Source organism: Carettochelys insculpta, chromosome 29 (genome assembly GCF_033958435.1).
Source record: "Carettochelys insculpta isolate YL-2023 chromosome 29, ASM3395843v1, whole genome shotgun sequence".
Taxonomy (NCBI): Eukaryota; Metazoa; Chordata; order Testudines; family Carettochelyidae; genus Carettochelys; species Carettochelys insculpta.
The window spans coordinates 9,017,200-9,041,644 of record NC_134165.1 but is presented as its reverse complement, the minus strand read 5'-3'; the positions used below and the strand labels follow the sequence as shown (position 1 = coordinate 9,041,644).

Below are 24,445 nucleotides of genomic sequence, written 5' to 3'. Positions count from 1 at the left end.
TCAGTTTGCTAGTGTCATGGAAAGTGTCCCTGCTCATGTGTGCCACCTGTGTGACATAACTATGCAGGCACCACAGAATAGGAACTGATCAATCACTGTGACTGGGCAAACCCATCAGGATATATGTGAGCTGGTGTCCACCAGGCACATGGACCAAGAGTATAAAACAAGGGACAATACACTAGGTCTTGGCTTTTCTCCTCCTGCCTTAGAAACAACCAGCATGCCAAGAACATGAAGCTCCTCTAAACACACTGGACCAGGCTTCCCAGAGATGTCTGTGCATGAAGGACTGAAACATCCAGTGGGGGAGAACATTGCTCGATCCAAATATTTCCTAGTGGAAAAGGGTTTAAGATTGAGGTTGGTTGCTTGTCTTTTCTTTGGCAAGCATCTCTGTCCTTCTATGCCTACCACTTCTAAACACTTACGCTATGTCTACACTGCAGAGCTCTTTTGAGATATTTAGGTATCCTAAAATAGCTACGCCATGTCTATGAAACGTGCCCAGTATTTTGAAATATTTTTCAAAATAAGGGGCGCACTATTTTGGCATTCGTCTACACCTCATTGCAGAAGGCATAAGGGATGTCTCCAATAGTGCAGTATTTCGACATTAGTCACTGTGCAGATAGTGCCAAATGCCAAAATAACCAATTTCGAAATTAACTCAAAATAAGCGACACTATTTGCATAGTGCACATTTCATCTTATTTTGAGTTTAGGGGCAGTGTAGCCATAGCCTTACACTCCCTCCTTCTGCAATTAATAAAACTGCTTTATATTTTACCTGTGTTTTGCTTACTAAGGGAGGGGCAGGCTGGGCTATATACATGCACTGTTCAAGACTTGTGGTCTTGGTAAGACGGTGCAGCTCAGGGGAAGGTCAGGGAGCTGTGGGGAGTCAGCTGGTCCCTTTCTCTGTTATTTGCGAGTGGCTCTGGGAGCAGTCATACAATCTAGCTGGGTGCAGGGCTCCATGTGCCGTTGTGCTGAGTGTTAAGAGCACCTGGAGGGGTTTGCTGCTTGTCCCTAGCAAAGCACTGTAAGAGACAGCCCTGGCTGGAGAGTTGAGGGGACACAGCAGTACCCCAGTTCCAGTCTGTGTACCACATAACCCACCATATCTCCCCATCGGCTTTGTGTCATCTGCAGACTTGACCAGTACGATCTCTGTACCTACAGCCAAGTTATTGATAACACTAGCCCCAGACCTGATCCCCGTGGAACTCCACGTAAGATCTCCTTCTCATCGGCTACCATTCCACGGAGAGTTACTCTTTCTTCACCGTTGGTTAACTGACAGTAGTTCTCTTGAGCCTTCATTTCTCCATCTTCCTTAACAGAATGTCAAGTGAACTGTGTCCAAAGCCTTGCTGAGGTCCTGGCATATTATGTCCACCCCATTTCCCCATCCATCACCATGCTATGCTGAAGGGCTGGGTGGGGGAGAATAGCCCCTGCCCCACCCCCTTCCTCCAGAGGCCCTGCTCCTTCCTGGAGCCTGGAGCTGGCCCTCCCCACCTGCGGAGGGCCACAGCAATTGTGTCGGCTGCTTTGGTCACAGAGAACACAAACAAACACATTCTAATATCTAGGATGGTACACACATTCCCCAAGGATAACAGGAACACACTGAGCCCACCCAAAAGATAAGGTTAGGATGACAAGAGGTAACAGAAATGTTTTGATCAAACCAACACGTGCAAGGTGACATCAGAGGCAGTAACTTTGTCAGAGGGGTAGTTATAACTTGCTTGTACGGTGATATAAAGACTTAACTCACAGGGAATATGTTTGCCCAGGAGAGGGAGGAATGGAAAATCCCACCCATCCACTGTCACAGGCATGCATGTTTTAAATAGCCTCGTAGAGTCTGCAAAATGCACAACTGTGCTTGGTCAGCAATAAACTTGGTCTGATACCTTCATCTCATAATGAATCTTGTGATTATTGGGTGGTTTGCTCAAGGTCTGCTGTGCCAGGTGTCCCGACTTACTTTAACAAACAGTTACTCAACGTCTCTAAGTGCTTGCTGGGTACTCTGGCTCGGTGAGCGTTTGTACTCCAGGAGTGCAGCGCGCTTCTTTTCAATGACAGGAATCATCTCATCGGAGTTAGCTTCGAACCAGTCGTTCGTGTTTCTAGCTCTTCTTCCAAACACCAACAAGGCCGTGTTGTAAACTGTATCCCTCAGAGCTTGCCACTTGGATGTCACATCGGCGCCCCCAGGGCCGCTGCCCAGATTTTCCTGGAGGGTCTCTCTGAACTTTTCAGCTTTCTCCGAGTTTGCCGTCTTTCTGGCGTCGATGCGGGGCCTTCCAGCAGATTGAGAGCGGTGCAGCTTCTTGGGTCTCAGCTTGAGCTTGCAGCAAACTAGCGAGTGATCTGTATCACAGTCAGCACTATGATAGCTGTGTGTCAGAAGGAAGTTTTTGAGGTTATTATGACTAGCGAAGACCACATCTAGTTGATGCCAGTGCTTCGAGCGTGGGTGTCTCCACAACACTCTGTGCTGTGGCTTCGTTTAGAAGAATGTGTTTGTGATGCACAGATTGTGGTACATGCACAGTTCAAGGAGACGCTGTCCCTTGTCATTCATTTTTCCCACACCGAAGTGTCCTAAGCAGGAAGGCCATGAGGCCCAATCAGCTCCAACTCTTGCATTGAAGTCATCCAAGATGTACAGTTGTTCACGAGCAGGTATTTGCGCTACAGCAGCACTAAGCACGTCATAGAACTTGTCTTTTACTTCTGGTGTGGTGTACAGGGTTGGAGCATAAGCGCTGATTGAGTGGACGGGACCGGCGCAAGTTTGAAGCGTGATCCGAAGAAGTCTTTCTGATCCGCCCAGGACTAATTCCACCATTTGTAGAAAGGTGTTTCTGACAGCAAAGCCAACACCATGTTCTCTGGGTTCTTCTTGGGCTTTACGCTGCCAGAAAAAGGTGTAGTCCTTTTCCTTTAGAGATCCCAAATCTGCGAGTCGCGTCTCTTGCAGTGCAGCGATATCAACTCGGAGCCTCTTCAGTTCCTCGTTGACGACAGCGGTCTTTCGGGTGTCACTGATGGCCTGAAGATCTTCAGTCAAGCCGGTCAGCATGGTCCACACATTCCAGCAAGCAAGCTTAAAATGTTGATGTTTCTCATTTCTTGTTGATTTTCTTATTGGTTTGCCTGGTGCCCAAATTTCAGTCACTTGTCAGGTTCAGGAACCTTAAGCCTCACGCATCCAGTGAGGCAGGTGAACTCTGTCACTCTCATGTGGGTCTTCATAGTCACAATAGACGCTGTAAATGAAGTCCTCAATTGAAACTATAAAGGGCGCGATCCATAGTCTATGCAGACTGAAGGATGCCTACTACTACCTACTCAACGTCTATCAACATCTCACTATGCTTCAGGCCAACAATTGCTTATCTGGTCAGTGCAGCTGGTCCCTGTAGAAATCATGATCTAACACAACAGAAAACCATGAGTCAGGGAAGCCCCCAATCCCCTCCCAGTTCCACAGAGGTTGAAGAAATTCGGACCCTTCTGAGCTTCAGATTAACACCAACAGTGGCTACTGGATACAGGAAGACAACTCAAACTTTTGTTCTAAGTTTGGAACAGAAACTATCTCAAAAGTGGCCAGACATGAAGACAATAGCCAAATCAGATGAAAAGGAAAAAGAGAGCCTAAAAAGACTCTTAGAACAGATGTTACTCAGATAACAGTCGGTCTAGAACCTGGGGGCTGTGCTTGTGTCAATCTGGATGCAGAAAAAGGATGGATAGCTCCAGACACTCTAGATAAAAGAATTCATCATCCAGATCATATGTGGTCAAGACTGACAATGGAGAGTTCAACAGAAACTATTGCCATCTACAATTTGTTTCTCAGCAAGATCAGTAGATAATATGTAACCACACACCTACTGGGTGTGGTTTACTGTCCCATGTAGTGGCAGTTAGACCACTTACAGAGGAATAGAATGAGTTGCCTCTACTACAGCCTTAGCTGGGAGCCAGCTGACTTTCAGTGAGAGCAGGAGCGGCTGGTGCTAAGCTACAGAGGTTGCAGATTCGCTTCTGCCTGTTAGTGTTAAACAGACTTTACAGAAGACAAAGTGGCTCGAGGATTCCAGACACAACCAATTGTTGCAATTAATGGATGGCCAGATAAGCAACTTGCTGCAAGGTTGAGTTGTGGAATTAGAAAATCACGAGTCAGTGGCCGTTAACAGACACACTGAGCTGGTCTGTAAGCTTTGCACATGGCAGGAATAGTAACAGAGAGGTAGCTGTGTTAGTTAGTATTCTATCAAAACAAAACAGCAGCCATGTAGCACTTCAAAGACTAACAAAATAATTTATTAGATGATGACATGGCAGGAATGTAGAATTTAAGGGGGGAGCTGAAATGGAATGTTAAACTGTATTATACAGTTTAGTCACTAGATGGCGCCAAGTGTACCATACCTTAGTCAAATAGTTAAGGTATCAAAACAAAGAAGCAGCCCAGTAGCACTTTAAAGACTAACAAAATAATTTATTAGGCGATGAGCTTTCGTGGGACAGACCCACTTCTTCAGCCCATAGCCAGACCAGAACAGCCTCAATATTTAAGGCACAAAGAACCAAAAATAGTAATCAAGGTTGACAAATCAGAAAAATTATCATCAAGGTGAGCAAATCAGAAAGCAGAGGGGCAGAAGTGGGGGGATGATAATTTTTCTGATTTGTCCACCTTGATTACTGTTTTTCGCTCTCTGTGCCTTAAATATTGAGTCTGTTCTGGTCTGGCTACGGGCTGAAGAAGTGGGTCTGTCCCACGAAAGCTCATCACCTAATAAATTATTTTGTTAGTCTTTAAAGTGCTACTGGACTGCTTTTTAGTTTTGATAGTCTATAGACTAGCACAGCTTTCTCTCTGTTAGCTACGGTAACCTCTGGCACACCTGGGCAGTGCTCACAGCTGGTGCGCATCTTGCTCAGAAGGAAGCTCTGGCTGGGTCTACGCTTGCGGTGCAAGATCGAACGCTTGGGTTTGATCTTCTGGGGTGCCATTTCAATGCACGAAACAGTGCATTCCAGGTCAAGGTCGGCCCCGGACCCCCTTGTGAGCACGAGGATTAAGGGATGCCGAGGGGAGGGGCGGTCCCGTGGGCGTTCTGCGGCGAGGACAGGGATGAAAACTGACAGTCGCAAAATTGATTTTTGGTACTCAATTAGTGTACCTAAAATTGTGCAGCAGCCGTCGTTATTCAAAGTAAGTGTAGACGCAGCCTCTGTGACCAACCCGTCTGCTCCAGGAGCACAATAATTGCCCCATGTGTGTCTGTGGAGTGTGGCAGCACTAACTTGTCAGGGTGACCATCCGTCCCATTTTGGCTGGGACAGGCCCCTATTTCAGGCACCAGGATGTATGTTAACAAAGGGGCTAGTTGTCCTGTATTCATGCCCCCCGGTGAGCTGCCCTTCTCCCAGGTCAGCGCAGCTACAGCTGCCAGCCAGAGAGCACGTGGAAAGCAGGCAGAGCAGGTACTCAACGGCCATGCGGACAAGCAGGAGAGGGAGCCAGCAGGGGCCTGCCATGTTAGTAAGGCAGGGGATGTGGGGCAGGGTGGGGGGGTCATGTATGTCCCACACTCCTTTTAAAGATTTTAATGGGACCTGGTACCTGGGCAGCCACCCCTCAAGCCAGGGACACCCTCTCCCCTCCCACAAGGCAGGGCTGCAGCCCTGTTCTGGCTCCCTGCAGCGGGGCCACAGCCCTGTTCGCAGCTCCCCATGGCTTGGGGAAGCTGGGAGCCACCACTGGAAGGGCTTCAGCCCTATTTGCGGCTCCCTGTGGCTTGGGGAAGCTGAAAGTTGCACCGGGGGGGCTGCAGCTCCGTTCCTGGCTCCTTGCGGCTCGTGGAAGCTGGGAGCCACACTGGCAGGGCTGCGACCCTATTCCCGGCACCCGGAGGTGTGGTCACCTTGGAACCCCACCCCCCTCCACAGGGCAACCACCCCTGCAACTAAGGAGCTCCTCTGTGGGGCAACAGGCCCTGTTCTGGAGCCCCATAGCATGGAGCAGCCAGGGAGCTGTACTTGCTTGGCAGTTGTAGCTAGGGAGCCACCTTAACCTACCCCCCTCCCCGCCCCATGTGTTCCGTATTTGGCTTAGGAAAATATGGTCGCCCTAAGCTTGTGCTAATGATAGTCAAATAATGATATCAGGATAAGGTACAATTTATTTACTTCTCTCCTAAAGACAAGGCTTAGCCAGCTGCTATGGACAACACCGTTCCCTCAGAAACAGCTAACCTGAATAAAGCAGACAAGCCCCGCCTCCATCAAAAAGAGCCCCCACGAGCCCATCATACAGTGCATTTGAAATGGAAAAAATAATTTCCTATTAATGTACCATTGTTATTTGTTATTTAGATGTGGTCATGCCTAAAAGCCCCAACCTCGAATGCACTATGCAGGTCACAGTCTAAGTACAGGATGAGACACAATCCAAAGACAAGGATGCTTGAGGTATCAGTGGTCACTGTAATAAGAAGCTGTAACCTAAGATGTTCCCAGGTTTCACCCACAAACATCACCAAGCTCTACCCCCTCCACAGCAAATGGACACGGATTCATAATAGGACAATCCCTCTCCTTCTAAACGTTATCAGTAGTCTCCAGAGTCAACACACATTGAGCTGAATGGGGGAAGATCACCCGCGCTACAGCCACTGCTCCAGTCTGTGTGCGCTCAGGTGAACGTCACTGCATTTGTTACGCTTGCTGATAATTGACTTCCCCGGTGCTGTGCTCAAGCTCCCTCAGTGGAGGACATGGCCCTTCGTATACTTTTATTGAAAACTGAGTTTCTTACTCTGATGCACGGTAAGAAAAGCAAATATGGTAGGCAACCAGCTAGGCTTAACAGGAAAATCCTTCGCGAGCTCACACTCGAAAGGGATGCATATAAGAAGTGGAAACTTGGACAGATGACTAAGAAGGAGTATAAATATATGGCTGGAGAATGCCAGAGAGTAATCAAGAAAGCAAAAACACAACTGGAATTACAGCTAGCAAGGAAAGTGAAGGGTAACAAGAAGGGTTTCTACAGGCAGGTTAACAATAAGAGGGTTATCAGAGAAGGTGTGGGGCCATTACTAGATGAGGGAGGTAACCTAGTGGTAGAAGATGCAGGAAAAGCTGAAGTACTCCATGCTTTTTTGCCTCGCTCTTCATGGGCAAGATCAGTTCCCAAACTATGGCACTAGGCAATGCAATATGGGAAGGTGGGCAGCCCTCGGTGGGGAAAGAACAGGGTAAGAGCTATTTAGAAAACCTAGATGCACACAAATCCATGGGTCCAGATTAATGCATCCGAGGGTACTGAGGGAATTGGCAGACGTCATTGCAGAACCTTTGGCTATTATTTTTGAAAACTCATGGAGATCGGGAAAAGTCCTGGATGACTGGAAAAAGCTAAATGTAGTGCCCATCTTTAAAAAAGAAAAGAAGAACAATCCAGGGAACTATAGACCGGTCAGCCTTACCTCAGTCCCTGAAAAAATCATGGAGGGGAGCCTTAAGGAATCCATTTTGGAGCACTTGGAAGGGGAAAAGTGATCAAGAGTAGTCAACATGGATTCTCCAAGGGCAAGTTGTGCCTGACCAATCTGATTAGCTTCTATGATGAGGTAACTGGCTCTGTGGACATGGGGAAGTCAGTGGATGTGATATACCTTGACTTTAGCAAAGCCTTTGACACAGTCTTCCACAACATTCTTGCCCATAAATTAAGGAAGTCTGGATTGGCTACATGGACTGTAAGATGGACAGAAAGCTGGCTAGATGGTTGGGCCCAAAGTGTAGTGATGAATGGTTCAGTGTCCGGTTGGCAGTCAGCTTCAAGTAGGGTGCCCCAAAGATTGGTTCTAGGACTGATATTGTTCATAATCTTTATTAATGAACTGTATGATGGGATGGATTGCACCCTCAGCAAATTTGCAGACAACACTAAGCTAGGGGGAGAGGTAGATAGCTTGGAGGATAGGGCCAGAACTAGATAAATTTGAAGATTGGTTCAAAAGAAATGTGATGAGGTTCAACAAGGACAAGTGCAGAGTCCTGAACTTGGGACAGAAGAATCCCAAGCATTGTTTCAGGCTGGGGATGGACTGGTAAAGTAGCAGTGCAGCAGAAAAGGATCTGGGGATTACAGTGGATGAGAGACTGGATATGAGACAACAGTGTGTCCTTGTAGCCAAGAAGGCTAGCGGCATATTGGGGAGCATTTGGAGAAGCATTTCCAGCAGATCTAGAGAAGTTATTGTTCCCCTCTACTTGGCACTGGTAAGGCCACATCCAGAGTATTGCATCCAGTTCTGGGCCCCCCACTAAAGAAAGGATGTGGATGCACTCGAGTGGGTCCAGCGAAGGGGAATAAAAATTATTAGGGGGCTAGATCACATGGCCTCTGAGGAGAGGCTGAGGGACTTTGGCTTATTTAGTTTGCAGAAGAGAAGAGTGAGGGGCGATTTCATAGCAGCCTTCACCTTCCTGATAGGGGACTCTAAAGAGCAGGCTGTTCTCAGTGGTGAGGGATGACAGAACAAGGAGCAACGGTCTCAAGTTACACAGTGGGAGGTGTAGGTTGGATATTAGGAAAAACTATTTCCCCAGGAGGGTGGTGAAGCACTGGAATGTGTTACCTAGAGAGGTGGTGGAATCTCCATCCCTAGAGGTTTTTAAGTGCTGGCTTGACAAAGTCCTGGCTGGGATGATTTAGTTGGGGTTGGTCCTGCTTTAGGCCGGGGGCTACACTTGATGACCTCCTAGGTCCCTTCCAGCCCTAGGATTCTAGGATTCTAAAAAACCAGGTGGCCACGTCACGTCACAAAGACATCAGCACAGTGGCAGCTCACACAGCCCACTGCAAGCACCCTGTGGATGCCACTCCCTCTGTCTATGGCGGACAGGCAGGATTCAAGGATGCCTGAAGCACTGCAGAATCTGTGAGCTGGGTGGCAGAGGGCAGCAAGGCCTGGCCTGGCTTTAGCTAGGCTAAACCTCTCATCGTTAACATTTCATTCCTGCTGTCACTTTCCATTTCTCCAAGAGGCAGATTTCCCCTGTCTGATGAAGCGCATTTGCCAGCTCCTTTCACGGTAAGAGACAGAGCGTGGAGCCTCCCCCTGCGATCCGGCTGCAGGGAGAATCCCTGCATTGTGTGCATCAGAGGTTATCATGGCCACAAAGGAAAGACAGACCAATTACAGCATTAATGAGCTGGCTCCATCTACCAGCTCCTCTCAGCACCAGGCATTCAATTCGCTTTCATTTACAGAGTTAATCCCCACAGCTCTAAGAAGCTTGCAGGCTCTGGCATTTATAACATGTCAACCCAAAGCCCCGGATCCAAACGCCATGGGCCGCCCGGACATCTGAAACTTGGATCCCAACCAATGGCTCCAGCCAGAACTGGAGCAAGGGACTTGGCATCTGAAAATCTGCCTGCCACTGGTCCCCAGCTGTTTCCCCTCCGTCAGCAGGAAGCTCCGCTCAGCCTCTTAGAGAGCGAGTGGCCACAGCACTGCAAACTCATTCATATTTCATTGCCTGGGAGTGTTTTTAAAAGACTGCAGCCCTCTCTGGGTCTCAGCAGCATGTCACAGCTCATCTGTCAGTGGAGTGGAGGGAGCCGGAGCCTTAGTTGGGACAGCAGTGAAATCCTGAAGGCAGAGCTGCTCCCAACACAGGCCAGCCCTTTCCTGGCCCCTGCCATAGGAATTAGCAAAGCAGTGAGGCCGTCCCCAGAGCTGGGTACAAAAAGCTAGCCAAAGGGCATCAGACAAGGGAGACCTACAACAGAAAACACTCTCACCTGGGCCCAATAATAGGAAGGAAGAGCTGCTAATGGTCTGCAGGAAGCAGGGAGAGGCCCAGGGAGCGCTAGGAACACTGACACCAGTGGAAAAACTAGGAGAGAGAGGTCTGCCCCATGATTTTGTTAAAGTTCTACAGGACTGCTTTTGTGTTCTTTGAAGACACAGACTAACACGGCTGCCTCTCTGTGACATGGAGAGATGACTGGAAAGGGGATTTTTCTTTTTTCAGAAGGTATCAACTTTTTGGTGGGAAACAAAATATTTCCATTCAGAAAGGCCTCCTGGGAGCTGGAGTCTGATGTTTCAAACTTCTGCTCCCTGCACTAGGCCAGGCTGCCTGGTCCGACAGCATCTCCCCCTTGATGAGGGCAGGCAGTTGCATCATGAAGTTGTCGCTGTGTATCTTGGGAGAGGTAGTCTAGCTGAGATCATAGAGGAGAATGCAGCAATGAGGAAACCAAACCACAAGTCCCATGAGGCACTGAAGCAGGCACTTGGAATTGAAATATTTTTGTTCTCAGATTTTTTTTTAAACAGAAAAATCAGCTTTTCCTCAGAAAACAGACTCTTTGACACAAAATCATGCAGTCAAAAATCTAATTTTCCGTCAAAACTGATTAGATAGCATTGACCAGCCTGAAAATTTATGGCAACAGTACAGAAAAGTCTGTCACAGTGTGGTTTATCTCAGGCTGGATGAAAAACTGACTTCTTTTCATTCAGTGGCTGAACCAAAAAGATCTGAATTTCTGGTGGTTTGGGCTGATCTGATACAGAAAATTGTCAGGGTTTTTGTTTTGTTTTGGTTGTTTTTTTTTTTTTTGGTGAATTTTCCACCTTTTTTAAAACTACTCTAGCTACATTCTGAAAAGAACCATCCTATTGAAACTCAAACTCAAAGTATTTCAGTTTGAAAGTGTAAAACATTTCAACTTTAAATAACTTATTTTTATCTGCAGATATTATTTGCTGAATTCAGTCTGAATTCATGATTAGCTTCAGTCAACCTAAAACTGATTTGCTGTTGAGGAAACTGTCGTCTGAAAAAGTTCACCCAGCTTTAGTTCTGTTGTTAGTATTACACAGGGTCTTGCAAGTTCTTTTTCCAGATAGGGAGCAGCGTCTAGCCTTCGAAGAAATGCTGTTGTTGTGAGCTTGGCAATCTAGTTTCTTTGGGGGATCTGTTGCAATCAGCTAAGAGTTTGTTCCTTGCCAGACTCTCTCTAGCTAGCACCAATCCCAAGGCAGGGTTACTCCATGGAATTTAATATATGTATCTTTGCAGCAAGCAGCTTGGAGCATTGTTAATGAGTCCTTTGTCTGCAGGTCACTAGTTCGAATCCAGTCCAGTGGAGCTGGGCTTAGAACAAGCAATGGTGTCACCTTCCCGCTCTGGATAGTACTGTTCATTGAGCCCCCATCTCTCCCCCACAAGGAGGCGCTGGGGTTTTGGGGGGATAGTCCCGACCCTCTGATTTCAGAACTCCAGCGCTGTCTAAAACCTGTTCCTCTCTGATTTGGTGTCCCTGACCTGAAACGAATTTGGTGAATTTGTACTACTGTCGTGCGCACCAGACGGGGAAGTGCTGGGGACCGGGTCTGTCTCACCACTTGTCTGGGAAGTATTCTGGGTGCCTGGGGCCTGTTCTGAGCTGGGACCTCTAACAGGAGGGCAAACCTGCCTGACTTGTGATGACCGTGGACGAGTTGGCAGCCCTGTCAACCACAGGGAAAAGGGGGAATCCCTGGATCAAACCAAAACAAAATACGTGATTTTTCAGACAGTCTCATGAGCTGTGAACTTTCAGGGTTGTGCTAACAGCCACCATGGGCCTCTAAACAGACGGATGTCACAAAATGCCTTAGCACCAGCGCAGGTCAACCACAGGGTGGGGGAAAGGGGCAACTGCCCCAGGGCCCAGCAATTCAACAGAACCTGGGGCTCCCAGCTGCTACTGGTGGTGCTGGAGCCTTGTACCCAATACCACTGCCAGAGCCCTGAGTAGCAGGCTAGCCCCAGCCCTGAACCCTCCCCAACCCCAGACCCCAAGTCTTCGAGGGGAACGGAGCCACCACAACCATGCCTTGCCCAGGGGACTGGCAAGTCTGTCGGTCCCACTGCAAAAGCCTTTTCCTGATGTAAAAGGTCCTGCTCACCCCTCCCCCACAAACCATAGCATCTTAGGGCTGGAAGGGGCCTCAGGACATCACTGAGTCCAGCCCCCTGCCCAAAGCAGGATCAACCCCCAAATAAATCATCCCAGCCAGGACCTTGTCAAGTTGGGACTTAAAAACCTCTAGGGATGGAGAATCCACCACCTCTCTAGGTAACACATTCCAGTGCTTCACCACCCGCCTGGTGACGCAGCTTTTCCTAATATCCAACCTACGCCTCCCCCACTGTAAGAGGCTGAGAGCTGGGCTGCTGTCAGAGTCTCCATGTCACATGGCAGGTCAGAGGCAGCAGAGGTGGAGGGCCGGCGGCTCCCCTGATATCTCCCTAGACCGGCAGATCCCAGGGACACTCAGTTCAGCCAGGTAGCTGCTGCCTGGTGTGGGGAGAAGCTGCATCCTGGGATGGGATGGTCCACGCCAGAAGCAGCTGTTTCCATGAAGACAGAAGATTGATGGGGTGAGGTAGGGGGCTGTGCCCCCTGGGACTCTCTGACTGCCCCAGCTCTGGGAGCAGAAAAGGAAGGGCAGACTGGATTGGAGCAAGGGGAGGTTTACAGATTTTTAAGGCCAGGTTGAAGAAGCCCCGGCTGGAGTGATTTAGTTGGAGTTGGTCCTGCTTTGAGTACGGGCCTGGACTCAAGGATTTGCTGAGGTCACTTCCAAACCTCATCTTCTGTGATTTTCAGACAGTGCTGGGGGGTGAGCCTGGGAGCAGTGGTGCCTACAAATTCACTCCCAGCCCACAGCCAGAAACCTGGATTGCTCTTCCAGACACATGTTTCATGATCCCCTCCCCTCACCCATCAGGGCTGTGTCCTTGTTTACAGGGAGCAGGTTTTGGAGGTAGTCAGGGAGGAAGAGGAGCTGGTATGCCTGGAAAGCCCCCTGCCTTATCGGCTGGGACTCTGCAAGTTTCCCCCAGACTCAGGGCCACATCTGAGAATGGAAATCAGCTTCCCAGGTTCTCCTGATGAGAGACCAACTCCTGCACATAAATCTGCTGTCTACGGCTCTCACCTGGAGACGACTGGTCGCTGCTCAGAACCAGGGTGGCAGGAGTTGGCCGGCGCCTCCGGATCTAGACAGAGAGAGGGGACAAAAATCATCTCTAAACATCAGTCATGCAACAGGAGACAAAGCAATACAATACAGCAGAACCCCAGAGACAGCCAGCCTGCCACCGCCTGGGTGCAACAGCCCTTAGAAAATGGCTGTTGTATTGTGTCCATCCATCCGAGGCACTGGGCTGCACAGCTGGGTGATCCCACGCTCCAAGGCAAGGGCGGGTGGGTAACATGTTGCTGATACCACAGTTTGGCCTGGTGCTGCCTGTCCATCGTTACAGTTAAGTTCAAGACTGACTCATCAGCCACATGCCTCATTTGGAACCAAAAGTATGCAATCGGGCAGAAGGGGAGATGAAGGAAATACTGGAGAGTCCAGGAAACTGCTAAAAAATGAAGGGAAAATTTTGAAAGAGGAGACGTGACAAGGGAAGGAAACTGTTCCAGCGCTTGGTTCATTTAAATGAAGATGATTAAAAGTCTTTTTCTTCTGCACAATAAAGTTTCAAAGCTGTTTTAAGTCAATGCTCAGTTGTGAACTTTGGAAAGAACAACCATTATGTTTTGTTTAGAGTTAAGAACATTGCGAAGTTACAGCCAACTCTGAGGTTCTCCTGTACTTGCTGCACCCACAGCTGCAGGGGAGCTGAGGTTTAGCACAGCATTAACTAGAGATGACTCAAGCCCCCAAATCAGCATCTGGGTGATGATTTCTTATACCCAGAAAGTTGCAATGTGGTGAGAGTTTCGTCTGGGATTTTGGTTCAGTTGAGGACCCCAAAGCACCTTACAAATTGTAATGGTTCCTTGCCTGGGCAGGTAGGAAATAAAGTCGTCACCATTTTATAGGTGGAGAAACCGAGGCACGAGAGAGCCCCCGCCAAGGTCACACACCGAATTGATGGCAAACATGGGTATAGAATCCCAGTCTTCTGTCTTGAGCCACAAGCACCATACTGTTCCCGCATTCATGGCAACATTCAGCGATAATGACTAGAGCTGTAAAAAATTTCCTACAAATAAATACTTTTGCCTGAAAATGGCGTTTGGATCAAATGGTAATTTTTGAAAAGTAATTTCCATTTCCACCCAAAACTGGGGTTTTATCAGGAACACAAAAGAGGAGATACCTTAGTGCAAATCCTCCCCCTCCCCCACCCCCCAGTTTTTCACCAGAAACAAAACTTGTATTTTAAAGGAAAATTGCAGCAGAATGGTTGAACGTTGCACCGGGTGGGGAGAGGGATTCCCAGGCAGCTCCAGTCTTCCCTCACACAACACACGGCTGGCACAGGGTTACAAAGCCACAGCAGTGGAGCTGTGTCATGCCAGCACGTTGTGGAGAAGTTACCTGCACCAACAGGAGAACTTCTCCCATCAGCGTGCGGACTCCACCTCCCTGACAGGTGGTAGCTATGGCAACAGGAGAAGCCCCCGGATGACATTGCGCCGTCCACACTAGAAGTGAGGTGAATGTAACTATGCCACTCAGAGGCATGGCTTGCCATAAGTCTGTAGTGTAGACAAGAACAGAGACAGTGAAGAACACTGTCTCTTTAAGAAAAAACTGCATAAAGTGACATGGGAGCAATACATAATTGATAACTGATACAACCATTGCATCAGCCTGGGCATCGAGCTTGCAGATGCGTAGGACTACAGAAATCAGGAGGCAGCGGAGATAGATGCTGCTGCTCAGTGACCTTGGGAAAAATCAACATACTTGATCTGTGCCTCAGTTTCCCCCTCCATAAAACAGGGATCGTGACCTTAACCTCCCTGTAAATTGCTCTGCAAGCTATTGATGACAAGCACTAGATGAGACCTAGGGATTTCTAATGTCTAGAGTTTAGGACCTGTGTGTTACTCTTCAGAGCATCTGTCCCACTTCTCTTGGCATCTAAATGGGTGCTGAGGTCGTTCACGTGCCTGGCTCAGGAGGTAATGCTGGATATGCAGAAAGCTCGGCCTTTAGGCTGGGACAGGGGCAGCTCTGTTCCCAGATCCTCCAGAGCCTCCTGGTGTCACCGGGAGTTAATCAAAAAGCCAAGAGCCTCAGCTGGATCTTGGGCATCATGAGCCTTCTCCTCTTCCTACTCTGACATTGGTTGAGAGCTCCTTGGGGCAGGGGACGTGTCTGGACAGAGCCCTGTGCTTGGGCGCAATGGGCAAAGAAACAAGTATCAATATTGCAGTGATGGAGCTGGAGGCAAGGGAGCGAACCAGCAGACGGGCTCCAGCGAAGGGGCTGCTCCGTGTGTCTGCCTCCGGGTTTCCCTGTGGCTGCGTGGCTGGGGACCTAGGTAGCTTCCAACAAGCTTAGCAAGATGCAGATGTCCTTTAAAACCAATGCCTTAAATAGTTCCTGGCAAACGTGGAAAATATTGACTCTAGTAAGGTGCGTGGGTTAATTATACCCAGTGCCAATAAACACTTGGCAATGTCTGGGCTGTTTTGTGGTCCTGTTTAGCGCCAGCTTCCTCCTCCAATGAAGCTGCCTCTTATTAATAGAGCTCTTCATTGCCAGAGCACTTCAACAAGGGTAATTAATTAATCATTTCGTCCGAGTGCTTGCTGTGTGCAAAGTACAGTACAGCCATTAACTACCTGGGCACATTGATCACACCGAAGCCGGGGCTGTCCACTGCTTGGCAGAGAGAGCTCAGAGGTCCCGGGCTGTTCTGTCACTGATGTGTGTTTTGTTTGGCTGACAGATGGCCTCCCAAATGAAGCCTGATCAGGCAAAGGGCGGGACCCAGCACAGCTGGGGTGGGGACAGCTAATCAGGAGAGAATTAGAGTTTTACACTTAAAATGTTGTATGGAGACTCAGGAATTCTGGGTGCAATTTCTGGCTGTGCCACAGGTGCTTTGTATGACCCTGGGCAAGACCCTTAGGCCCAGAGCCACAAGTATTTAGGTTCCTAACTTCTCCCATGTTTTCAGTGGCACTTTGGTGGATGCAGACGGTAGTGACTCTGGGCCTCAGCTACCCGTGTAGACTTGCAAAGGGGGCTTGGTTCACATGGTGTATATGTGTGGAGCAGGGGAAGGGGGCTGTTCTTAGCAGCGCTGCCCAGGAGAACAACAGGTTTCACCCACCAATACCAAGAATTTGCTCTTTGCCCCACAAGTTCAGCTTGTGCCCTCTTTAAAGAGTTTTGCTCAACCAATCAGGCTGCACACCCATTGCCATGCAGCTTCCTGGCTGTGCCCAAAGTGGGAGCAGTGGGCCCCCTGGGAGGGTGTGAAATTTCATAAAGGGCAATTGGCTGCTGGGTCTCAGGCTCATCCAGCTCATTAGAAATGTTGAGATCTGTGACTGGTTTGATGTAGGTGTTCACATTCATATACCGATCAATAACGTTTTCACATTCTTCACACTTATTTTCTTACACACGCTGAAAGGTTTTTTTCATATAAACATAACCAAAATTGCCGTCGGTTTGGATGACATTAGACAGGTGTGTGGGGGCGATGGGTGCTAATTTTAGGGATGAAAAGAGGGGCCCACTGTAAAATGTTCGCTCCCCCTTGTGTTACAGAGCTCCCTTTCCGCAGTTAGGGTCTGGCAGTAACTCACCCTCCAGCCACGGCTGCTCCAGCAGGCCAGATGTGAACCAGATATGGAGCAGTAGTTGTGCCCAGTGCTGCTCCCCTGAGCAGCCCAGGCTGCTGCTGCTTTCACAGGCTACTTCTGCACTGCTGCCTGCCTGCCATCAATAGCAGGAGGAGCCATGATATTGATCAAGCTGTGGGGCATGTAGCACAGGGCCCATAAGCACTGCACTTCCCCAAGCACTCAGTGATATTTATACCACATACACAGGCAACTTCCCCCCCACCCCCCAGCTGCCATTAGCAGCTCCAGGCTCCGAGACTCAGCCAGGGCTTTGGGATTTCTGGTTGATTTTCCACTATGCATTTGGTTCTCATCTGAAAAGAGGCCCAGCGGCCTGTGCCAACTGTCCCTCCATGCTCTGGGTGGCTGCAGGGCAGAGTCCTGGCTTACACCACACCCTTTGGGCATGCTGGGTTACTCTTGCTTCCAAGGGGGGTGGGGGAGGAAATAGTTGAGCGGTAGCAGAAGATTCCCCTCCCGTGCTCTGAACCCTTTCCAAGCCCTGTGGGCCTCTGCCAGGCATCCCTCAGACCTGCTCAGGGCCTCCCAGAGCTGGAGCTGTGGCTCAAGAGGCCACAGCTGGGGATGAGCAAACCCAGACAGATGGAAATGCGGGAAACTCGACTGCATAATTGGTTTTAGCTGAGGGAGCCCCTGGTGGAGCAGGGTGAGAAGAGTGGACATTGTTGCTTGTCCCAGGAAAGAGTCAGAAACTCCCACATGCCCAGTCCATGCTCAGAATCATTTCCTTCAAAGAGTGAACGCTGATCCTGGAAAGAGCTGTGCTCACTACTCCCGTCCACTTCTCTCCTGCTGCTTAGAAATGGTCTGCTGTCAGAACAGGAGCAAAGCTGGGTGACCAATCACGCCCCAGGGGACATGGACTGCAAACAGGCCCCCGGAACAAGACTGCGAGGGATAATTCGCAGCAAATCAGCCCCGGGCCCAGCTGCTCTGCAGGTGGGGAGGGACTGGGGTGAGGGTTAGGGGGATGCAGCACAGACTGTGCAACAGAATCCTTTGGACTCACTGGGCCCCAGGGTAGGTGTCCCCTTTGGTCCCCCCAGGCGGTCGGGGGGCCTGTCCATGTGTGAGAAGATGCGGGCTACCACACAAACCATTCAGAACGTTAGCAGGGGGCAGCATTTTGGGGTTGCTGCTCTCTCCTTCAGGTGCTTACCTCTCCACTGTGCCACGTCATGCAGTTATCTCTGCATGCCTGGGGGAGCCAGGACACTGCTCCCCTTAACCCCATGTTACCTGTGGGGAACTGAGACCCAGACACACACACTAAGTGACATGGCCAAGGGGAGGTCAGGAACTGAAGCCACATGTCCAGAGCCCGAGGGCAGCACTGACCCTGGTACCTCCCTGCACCATGCATTGTACTAAAATATTTATGTGGCAACAGCCCCCTCTCCCCACCCGCCCCCGTCCAGCTTGGCTTAGGTAATTGGTGAGTTCCTCTGGGCTAATCACCCCAAGTCCAAAATTCATTCTGTAGCATAAAGCCAGCTCTGCCCCAGAGGAGGGGGTCTCCTGTCAGGCACAGAGAGGGACACCACACACCAGGGAGAGGACGTACCAATACATCACGATCAGCAGAACAATTCTTTGCCCTGTGCTAACGTGAGAACCGGGGGCACTCCAATGCCAGATAACGACCTGCGCCGACAGTCCAGGCACACACGTTCTTCGGGTGTGCCTACGCCACACATCCCTTCAGCAACAAGTTTGCGTTCATGCAACCAGGTTGCCCAGAGCCAGCGTGTGAATGTTTTCTTTTGTCGGCAAACAAAATCCTCCCACCCCCAAGAAGTGGGTGTCGCTTTGTCAGCGGGCGAGCACTCCTACACACAAAGCAGCATTCGCACAGGCACTTGCCACAGCAGAACCTCGTGGTTCAAGGGAGGGCCAAAGGGAGGAAGCACAAGGCGAACAACAAAAGTTTTGCTGAGCAAAGTGTAAGTGTGGACACAACCTTGGCAATTCAATGATCTGTAGGAGAGAATGTTTATTGTGACCATCTCGTCTAAGCCCCTGCATAGCAGCATTTCTCAACCTTTGTAAAGAACCCCTTTTATCTATAAGTACCCCCAGTACCTACAATTTTCAGACATGCTTTTTTTCCTACCATTGCAACGCATTTTTAAAACAACTTAATTGTAACTGGTGAGAAGAGAGGAAATCGCCTATAGGCAATGAACTTGCCATTGTACATGACTGTGCACAAAGGAGACATAAATAAATTAGATGAAGAGAAGTACAATTTTTTATTCATAAAAAAAGGTTGAGAAACAGCGAGTTCATGTACCCTCTGGAAGAGCTCTGCGCACTCCCAGGGGCACACAGACCCCTGGGTGAGAACCACTGCTGTATAGCACGCGCCAGAGAACCTTGCTCAACAACTCCAGAGGGGCGGTGCCAGAGCTGGTCTTTTGAAAGGACACCCAGGCTGCATCCCAGGGCCAGGAGGGTTTCCTGGCAAGGTTCTGAAGCTCTGTGGTGGCATTGTCCTCACACACAGAATCACAGGGCTGGAAGGGACCTCAGGAGGTCACCTAGTCCAGCCCCCTGCTTCAAGCAGGATCAACCCCTGCTAAGTCATCTAAGTCCTGCCAAGCTGGGGCTTCATGTGGGGAGACCACACACCTGGCCACAAGACCAGTGGATGAAACTGAAATTGTTGCTAGCGAGTCTGATGCAGATGCTGGGATGAAGGGCTGGCATGTTAACTCCAGAAACACAGCCTGCCTTCAATGTCCCACAGACGCCCCTTCTTGAGTGCGCCGCGTGGGCCTGGAACAGGTGCTTTGCTCTCCTCAAAGCCCCTGTGGTCGCCACAAGCTCCCTGCTCCCTCCTCAGACAGGTGGGACAGGAGATGGACTTAGCAATTTGCTCCATCAGCTGGCTCTGGCACTGCCATCTGAGCAGCTCAACATGTTAGCACCATCTCCCCCACCCCTGCCCAGAGACTGCAGAGACACCACCTCCGAGCCTGGAGTTGTGTCACAGAATCAAAGGCTGGAAGGGATCTCAGGAGTTCGTCAACTTCAGCCCCCCTGAGGTAATCAGATCCCATTCGGCAGTGGGAGAGACTGGCGCTCCCACCTCAGCAGGGGTGCTGCTTGGGCAGGCACCTGCACTCAGGCAGCCATGAAAGTTGGTCAGGAGTCAGAGTGAGAGAGAGAGAGAGGGTGTGCGTGCATGCATGCATGTGCGCGTGCGTGCGTGCGTGCAAGAGAGAGAGAGAGGGTGTGCGTGCATGCGTGCGTGCAAGAGAGAGAGGGTGTGCGTGTGTGTGTGAGAGCATGTGCATGCGAGTGTGCATGCGTGCAAGAGAGGGTGTGCGTGAGAGATGGTGCACATGTGTGCGTTAGAGAGAGGGTGTGCATGCGTGCATGTGAGACAGAGAGGGTGTGCATGAGAGAGTGCGCGTTTGAGAGTGCGCATGTGAGAGTGTGCATGCATGTGAGAGAGAGTGTGTGTGTGTGTGCGTGCAAGAGAGAGAAAGAGCGTGTGCGTGTGTGCGAGAGAGAGAGAGGGCAAAGCACAAGGTGCATTGTGCAGGTTTGCTACTGATGGGCAAAACGGAGCAGGAGCTCTACAATGAATAGCTCTGTCCCTTCTTCTGGGCTCATGCAGCAGGCTATGGACTGGTGAGCAGGATGGTATTACAGGTAGTGTTGGCCAGGACAGAGGAGGCTGCCTGACATTTCCCATTATAAGGCCCTATTTTCAGTTGCTTACAATTTTGTTTGGTCACAGCACCAGGAGAGCTTGAATCCGCACCCAGTCCTCCTGCCGAAGAGCCAGTCACTTCTCTGCCGCTCCCCAAGACCCAGCGTCAAGGAGTGGCTTAATCCCCATGTGGTGGCCAGGACCCGTCTACAGCTGGGACTTGTGGGGATGGGAACACACTGGGGTTCACCCCTCTGAAGAGGCTCTCCAAGGTAGGGATCTGAAGCAACCCAGCCTGGTGCAGCATATAGGAGACCTTAGTAAAGGTCTGTTACAAGCAGCACTGGGCTGGAACTCTGTACAAACCCTCCCTGGTGAGTCCTTCCAGCAGCAGCTCCTCCTGCAGGGCAGAGGCAGACAGGCCCCGTGATGGAGAGGGGAAGAGGGTGGAAACAGACACACGGAGAGAGAAGTGGACCCTGCTTTGCGTGGAGGGACTGCAAGCCTGTTGGGGGTGGAACTGCTCTTGTTTGGAAGGTTCTGTCAGGGGCCAGCCTGCACAGCACCCAAGAGACCTGTCACGCCTCTGGTCCCCATCACCAGAGGACCTCAACACCTCACGTCTTGCTCTTCTCGTGCCCCGGTGAGGCAGAACTCTTAGCACACGGGGGAACTGAGGCACACAGACATTGGGGGCTGGTTATTAAAGTGTCTAGTCCCCTAAAGACACAGATATGCACCCACCTCCCCACGAGGCATCTTCTTTTAAGGGTCTTAGATGGCCTTACAAATCTGGCCCTTACTTACTTGCCCATCAGCACGCAGGGCACAGGTGCCACAGCAGATCTCCCAGCTCGTCACCCCCTCCGCTCTCTCCTCCAGGGCTCCCTCTAATTTTTCCCACCCATGGGAAGAATAATTTTGTAATGTGCACCGAGGCATGTGCAGATGTGCCCCATGAGTAGAAACCCACGCTGCCGGCTATGGGCACCGTGAGTGCTCTGCTAATCAGCTGGGCAGAACCTGAATCTGTCCCAGGTGGCCGCCCAGGCGTTCAGCATAGAGGGAACACGGCTTTCCTCTGCAGCGCTGTCTGCGGTTGCCAAGCACCCAGCTGCCTAATCCTGAACCTCTCCAAATGCAGAGTCCAGCAGAGCCATTTGCTCTTCAGTCTCTGGAGGAGATGCTCCTGAGACATGGGGAGGGGGAGCAGAGGGGGAAACATCTCTGGTCCTTATGCAGCAATCGCCCAGGTCCTCCCTGTCTCCCCACTTGGCTTGCTCACGCCTCTTCTCCTTGTGGGACTAGTTGCCATGGAAACCCAGTATCTGAATTTGAAGCAGAGATTAAATTCCCTGGTGATTAAATTATTCGATGTCGCCTGTCCCCACAGGAGAGGTTCGACTGGAGAGAACATGCAGGCTGGGGCTTGGGTGGGAAGTGCAACCATGCCCCTCTCCCCAGCCCAGCGCTCATCACCGTGTGTGCGGGCCATGGTTGGAAGGTCTCCATCCAGCTTACAATGGGCATGTGTCTATGCCCCAACACCTAACTAGCCCCCTGGGCTCTCTGCTCAGAAGCCAGGGCCCCTGGGCCTGATCCTGGCAAGCAATGGTACACACAGCTCCTAGCACAGCAGCGGGTGATCAGAGCACTTGGCCCCAGGGGATCAGGCCCTTGAAGACCCAAAGGGGCTGAACTGTCTCCCATCCCCACTCGGGTGACATGCACCACGATGGGACCATCAGACACTTGGCTTTCCAGGATGTCACTCCCTCCACCCGCAGGCTGCAGCCCCTTACCAGGGTGGGATATCCTCTCGGGCTGGTCCCCCACCTGGGCATGATGTGTAGATCTGGGGGAGGACGTGGCCTGGGCATGAGGCAGGGCAGCGAGCAACAATGGCTCCTGCAGACTGCTCACCTCTCCTTTCCTGGACCAGCATCTTCCTAGTGGTGCCGGAACGCCCTCTGCAGTGCCCAGCTGTGCCCTGTATCCAGCATCCCCCTGGCTTGCTGCACAGTGTCCACCCCGTCAGCAGGCTAAGGTCCTTCCCTGGCCTCCGTTTCCCTCTGCATCACTCACCTCTGCCCCCCAGGAGAGCAGCACGCAGCTTGTTCTGCCTCGTGCACGCAGCTTGTTCTGCCTGGGGAGATGGCAGGAGAAGCAGGCTGTGAGGGACTCCAAAGAAACAAGGCTCGTTACACCCAAGGAGGACCTGCCATAAACCTGCCCTAGTGCAGAAACTGTACCTGGGTGCACCAGGAGCTAGGTTATGGGTCATGGGATCCCAGGATCTTATAGGGCCCCTGTCATCATGGGACCTGAGCAGTCTGCACAGGGACCAGAGTTCACGCCTGGCTCCCCCCGTGCAGAGGCTGTGGTTCCACCAGGGAGGGGATTTGGCCCAGGGGGAGGGGCGATGCCTTGACAGCACGGACATATCCTAGCAGTCCCCGGGCTGCATCTGCCATGGCATCAGACACGGTCACAGCACGCCGCTGCTCCCAGAGCGACACGCCTGGCGCCTGAGGCTTGATCAGAGGCACTGAGAAAACAAACAAAGCCCAGAACAAAAGGCAGTGGCTGTTCTGGGTTTGTGCAGCCAGACACTGCACCAGCTCAGCTTGCAGGGGGCACCTGGGGCTGGCAGCTCCCCCCAGCGCAAAGCCATGCCATGGAGGGCGGGGGGGGGAACATGCAGGACTGGAGTCCCTCTCCACGGAGCATGAATGGTGTGAGGGAAACTCAGGGCCAGTCGCTGGCTTCACTCGCACTGGTGTAATGCACTGAATTCTCTGGGGCTGCTCTGTGGGGACATGACACACATGGCTCCCCAGCAGTGCCAGCTCAACCGCCCTGCGGGAGAACACCACAGCTGTGGGCTGTGAACCAAATCTCCCTTTCCACAGAGCCCTGGAGGCAGAAAGACGGGCAATGGAACTGCCTCCAGGCTGCCAGCAGGGCTCCTTTGGTTTAGAGGGCATATTTCTGCTCCCTCCTCCTTCCCTGCAGATGGCCATGCAAGGGACAGGCTGTCACAGCTGGCTTGTTCTGATGCTCATGGCATGTGGAGTCTGCTCCCAGCAAGGGAGTTTTATTCACCACTACATTCCAATTGTTTAATCCTAAATCAGACGAGTGTGGGCTGCAAGGCTGGCAGGCCAGGTACTAGCTCATGCCACAGTTCCCCATGCCCTGGATGGCTGCTGGATGCCATCTGGCTGACCTGCGTGCGGCGTGGTTACAATGGGCACAGGGTACAAGGCTGTGTTTAGTGGCTAGACTCTACAGAATGCTTGGGAGCTGCCCCAGCATTCGTCTCACTTACAACCCCTTTATCGCATGTCATAAGGCAATATTTGAGCTTCTGCACTGTAAGCCTCTGTGACTGCAGAGATCACTAGTGTGATGAACTGGTCTCCTGTCCTGCCCAGCAAAGACGGCTCATCTGCGCTGGATGGAGTGAGATCTTAAAGGGGGCAAAATACTGTGTTGTTCATCTCACCCCCATAAAGAGGAGACAAATTCCTCCCACCAGCTAAATCTGCAGATCAAAGCACAAGGGAGTAAGTGCATAAAACCTCGACAAAAAGGAAGTGTCTTTCACTGCTGTGTGGACTCATGGTTTCTAGGCAAGGTTTGCAGGCATAAGCCAGGCTCCTCAGCTCCTTACCCTGTGTTAGTCTCAAGGGACATATGGTGATTGTTTATTATGAAGCTTTTATTACACGAGTTGCAATCTTAAGTTTCAAAAAGTATGTGTATTTTCCTGCTTCGGCTTGTAAATAACTTTCTGGTTTCATCTGCCTCGTTAGCAAATCTGAAGAGAGTTTATTATAGCACTGGCTAAAAGTGTTGTCTTTGTTGTGAGAAAAAGGAAGCTTTATACAACACACTGTCAACCTGCGGAACCCTTTGCCAGAGGATGTTGTGAAGGCCAAGAGTATAACTCAGTTTACAAACAAGAACAAGATCAGTTCATGGCTCCATCAGTGGCTATTAGCCAGGAGGGCATCCCTAGCCTGTTCGCCAGA

At 50.8% G+C, this 24,445-nt stretch overlaps 1 protein-coding gene across 2 annotated transcripts in view; it reads right to left on the bottom strand.

Annotated features, from left to right (window-relative positions):
* The window catches only part of PPP1R1A (protein phosphatase 1 regulatory inhibitor subunit 1A), a 56,237-nt gene that overhangs the window by 14,269 nt on the left and 17,523 nt on the right, over positions 1–24,445 (bottom strand). For both annotated transcript variants that reach the window (XM_074979927.1, XM_074979926.1), the window contains exon 2: positions 13,059–13,119. In XM_074979927.1, the coding sequence (XP_074836028.1) occupies positions 13,059–13,119 (61 nt within the window). The remainder of the gene's footprint in view (positions 1–13,058; positions 13,120–24,445) is intronic.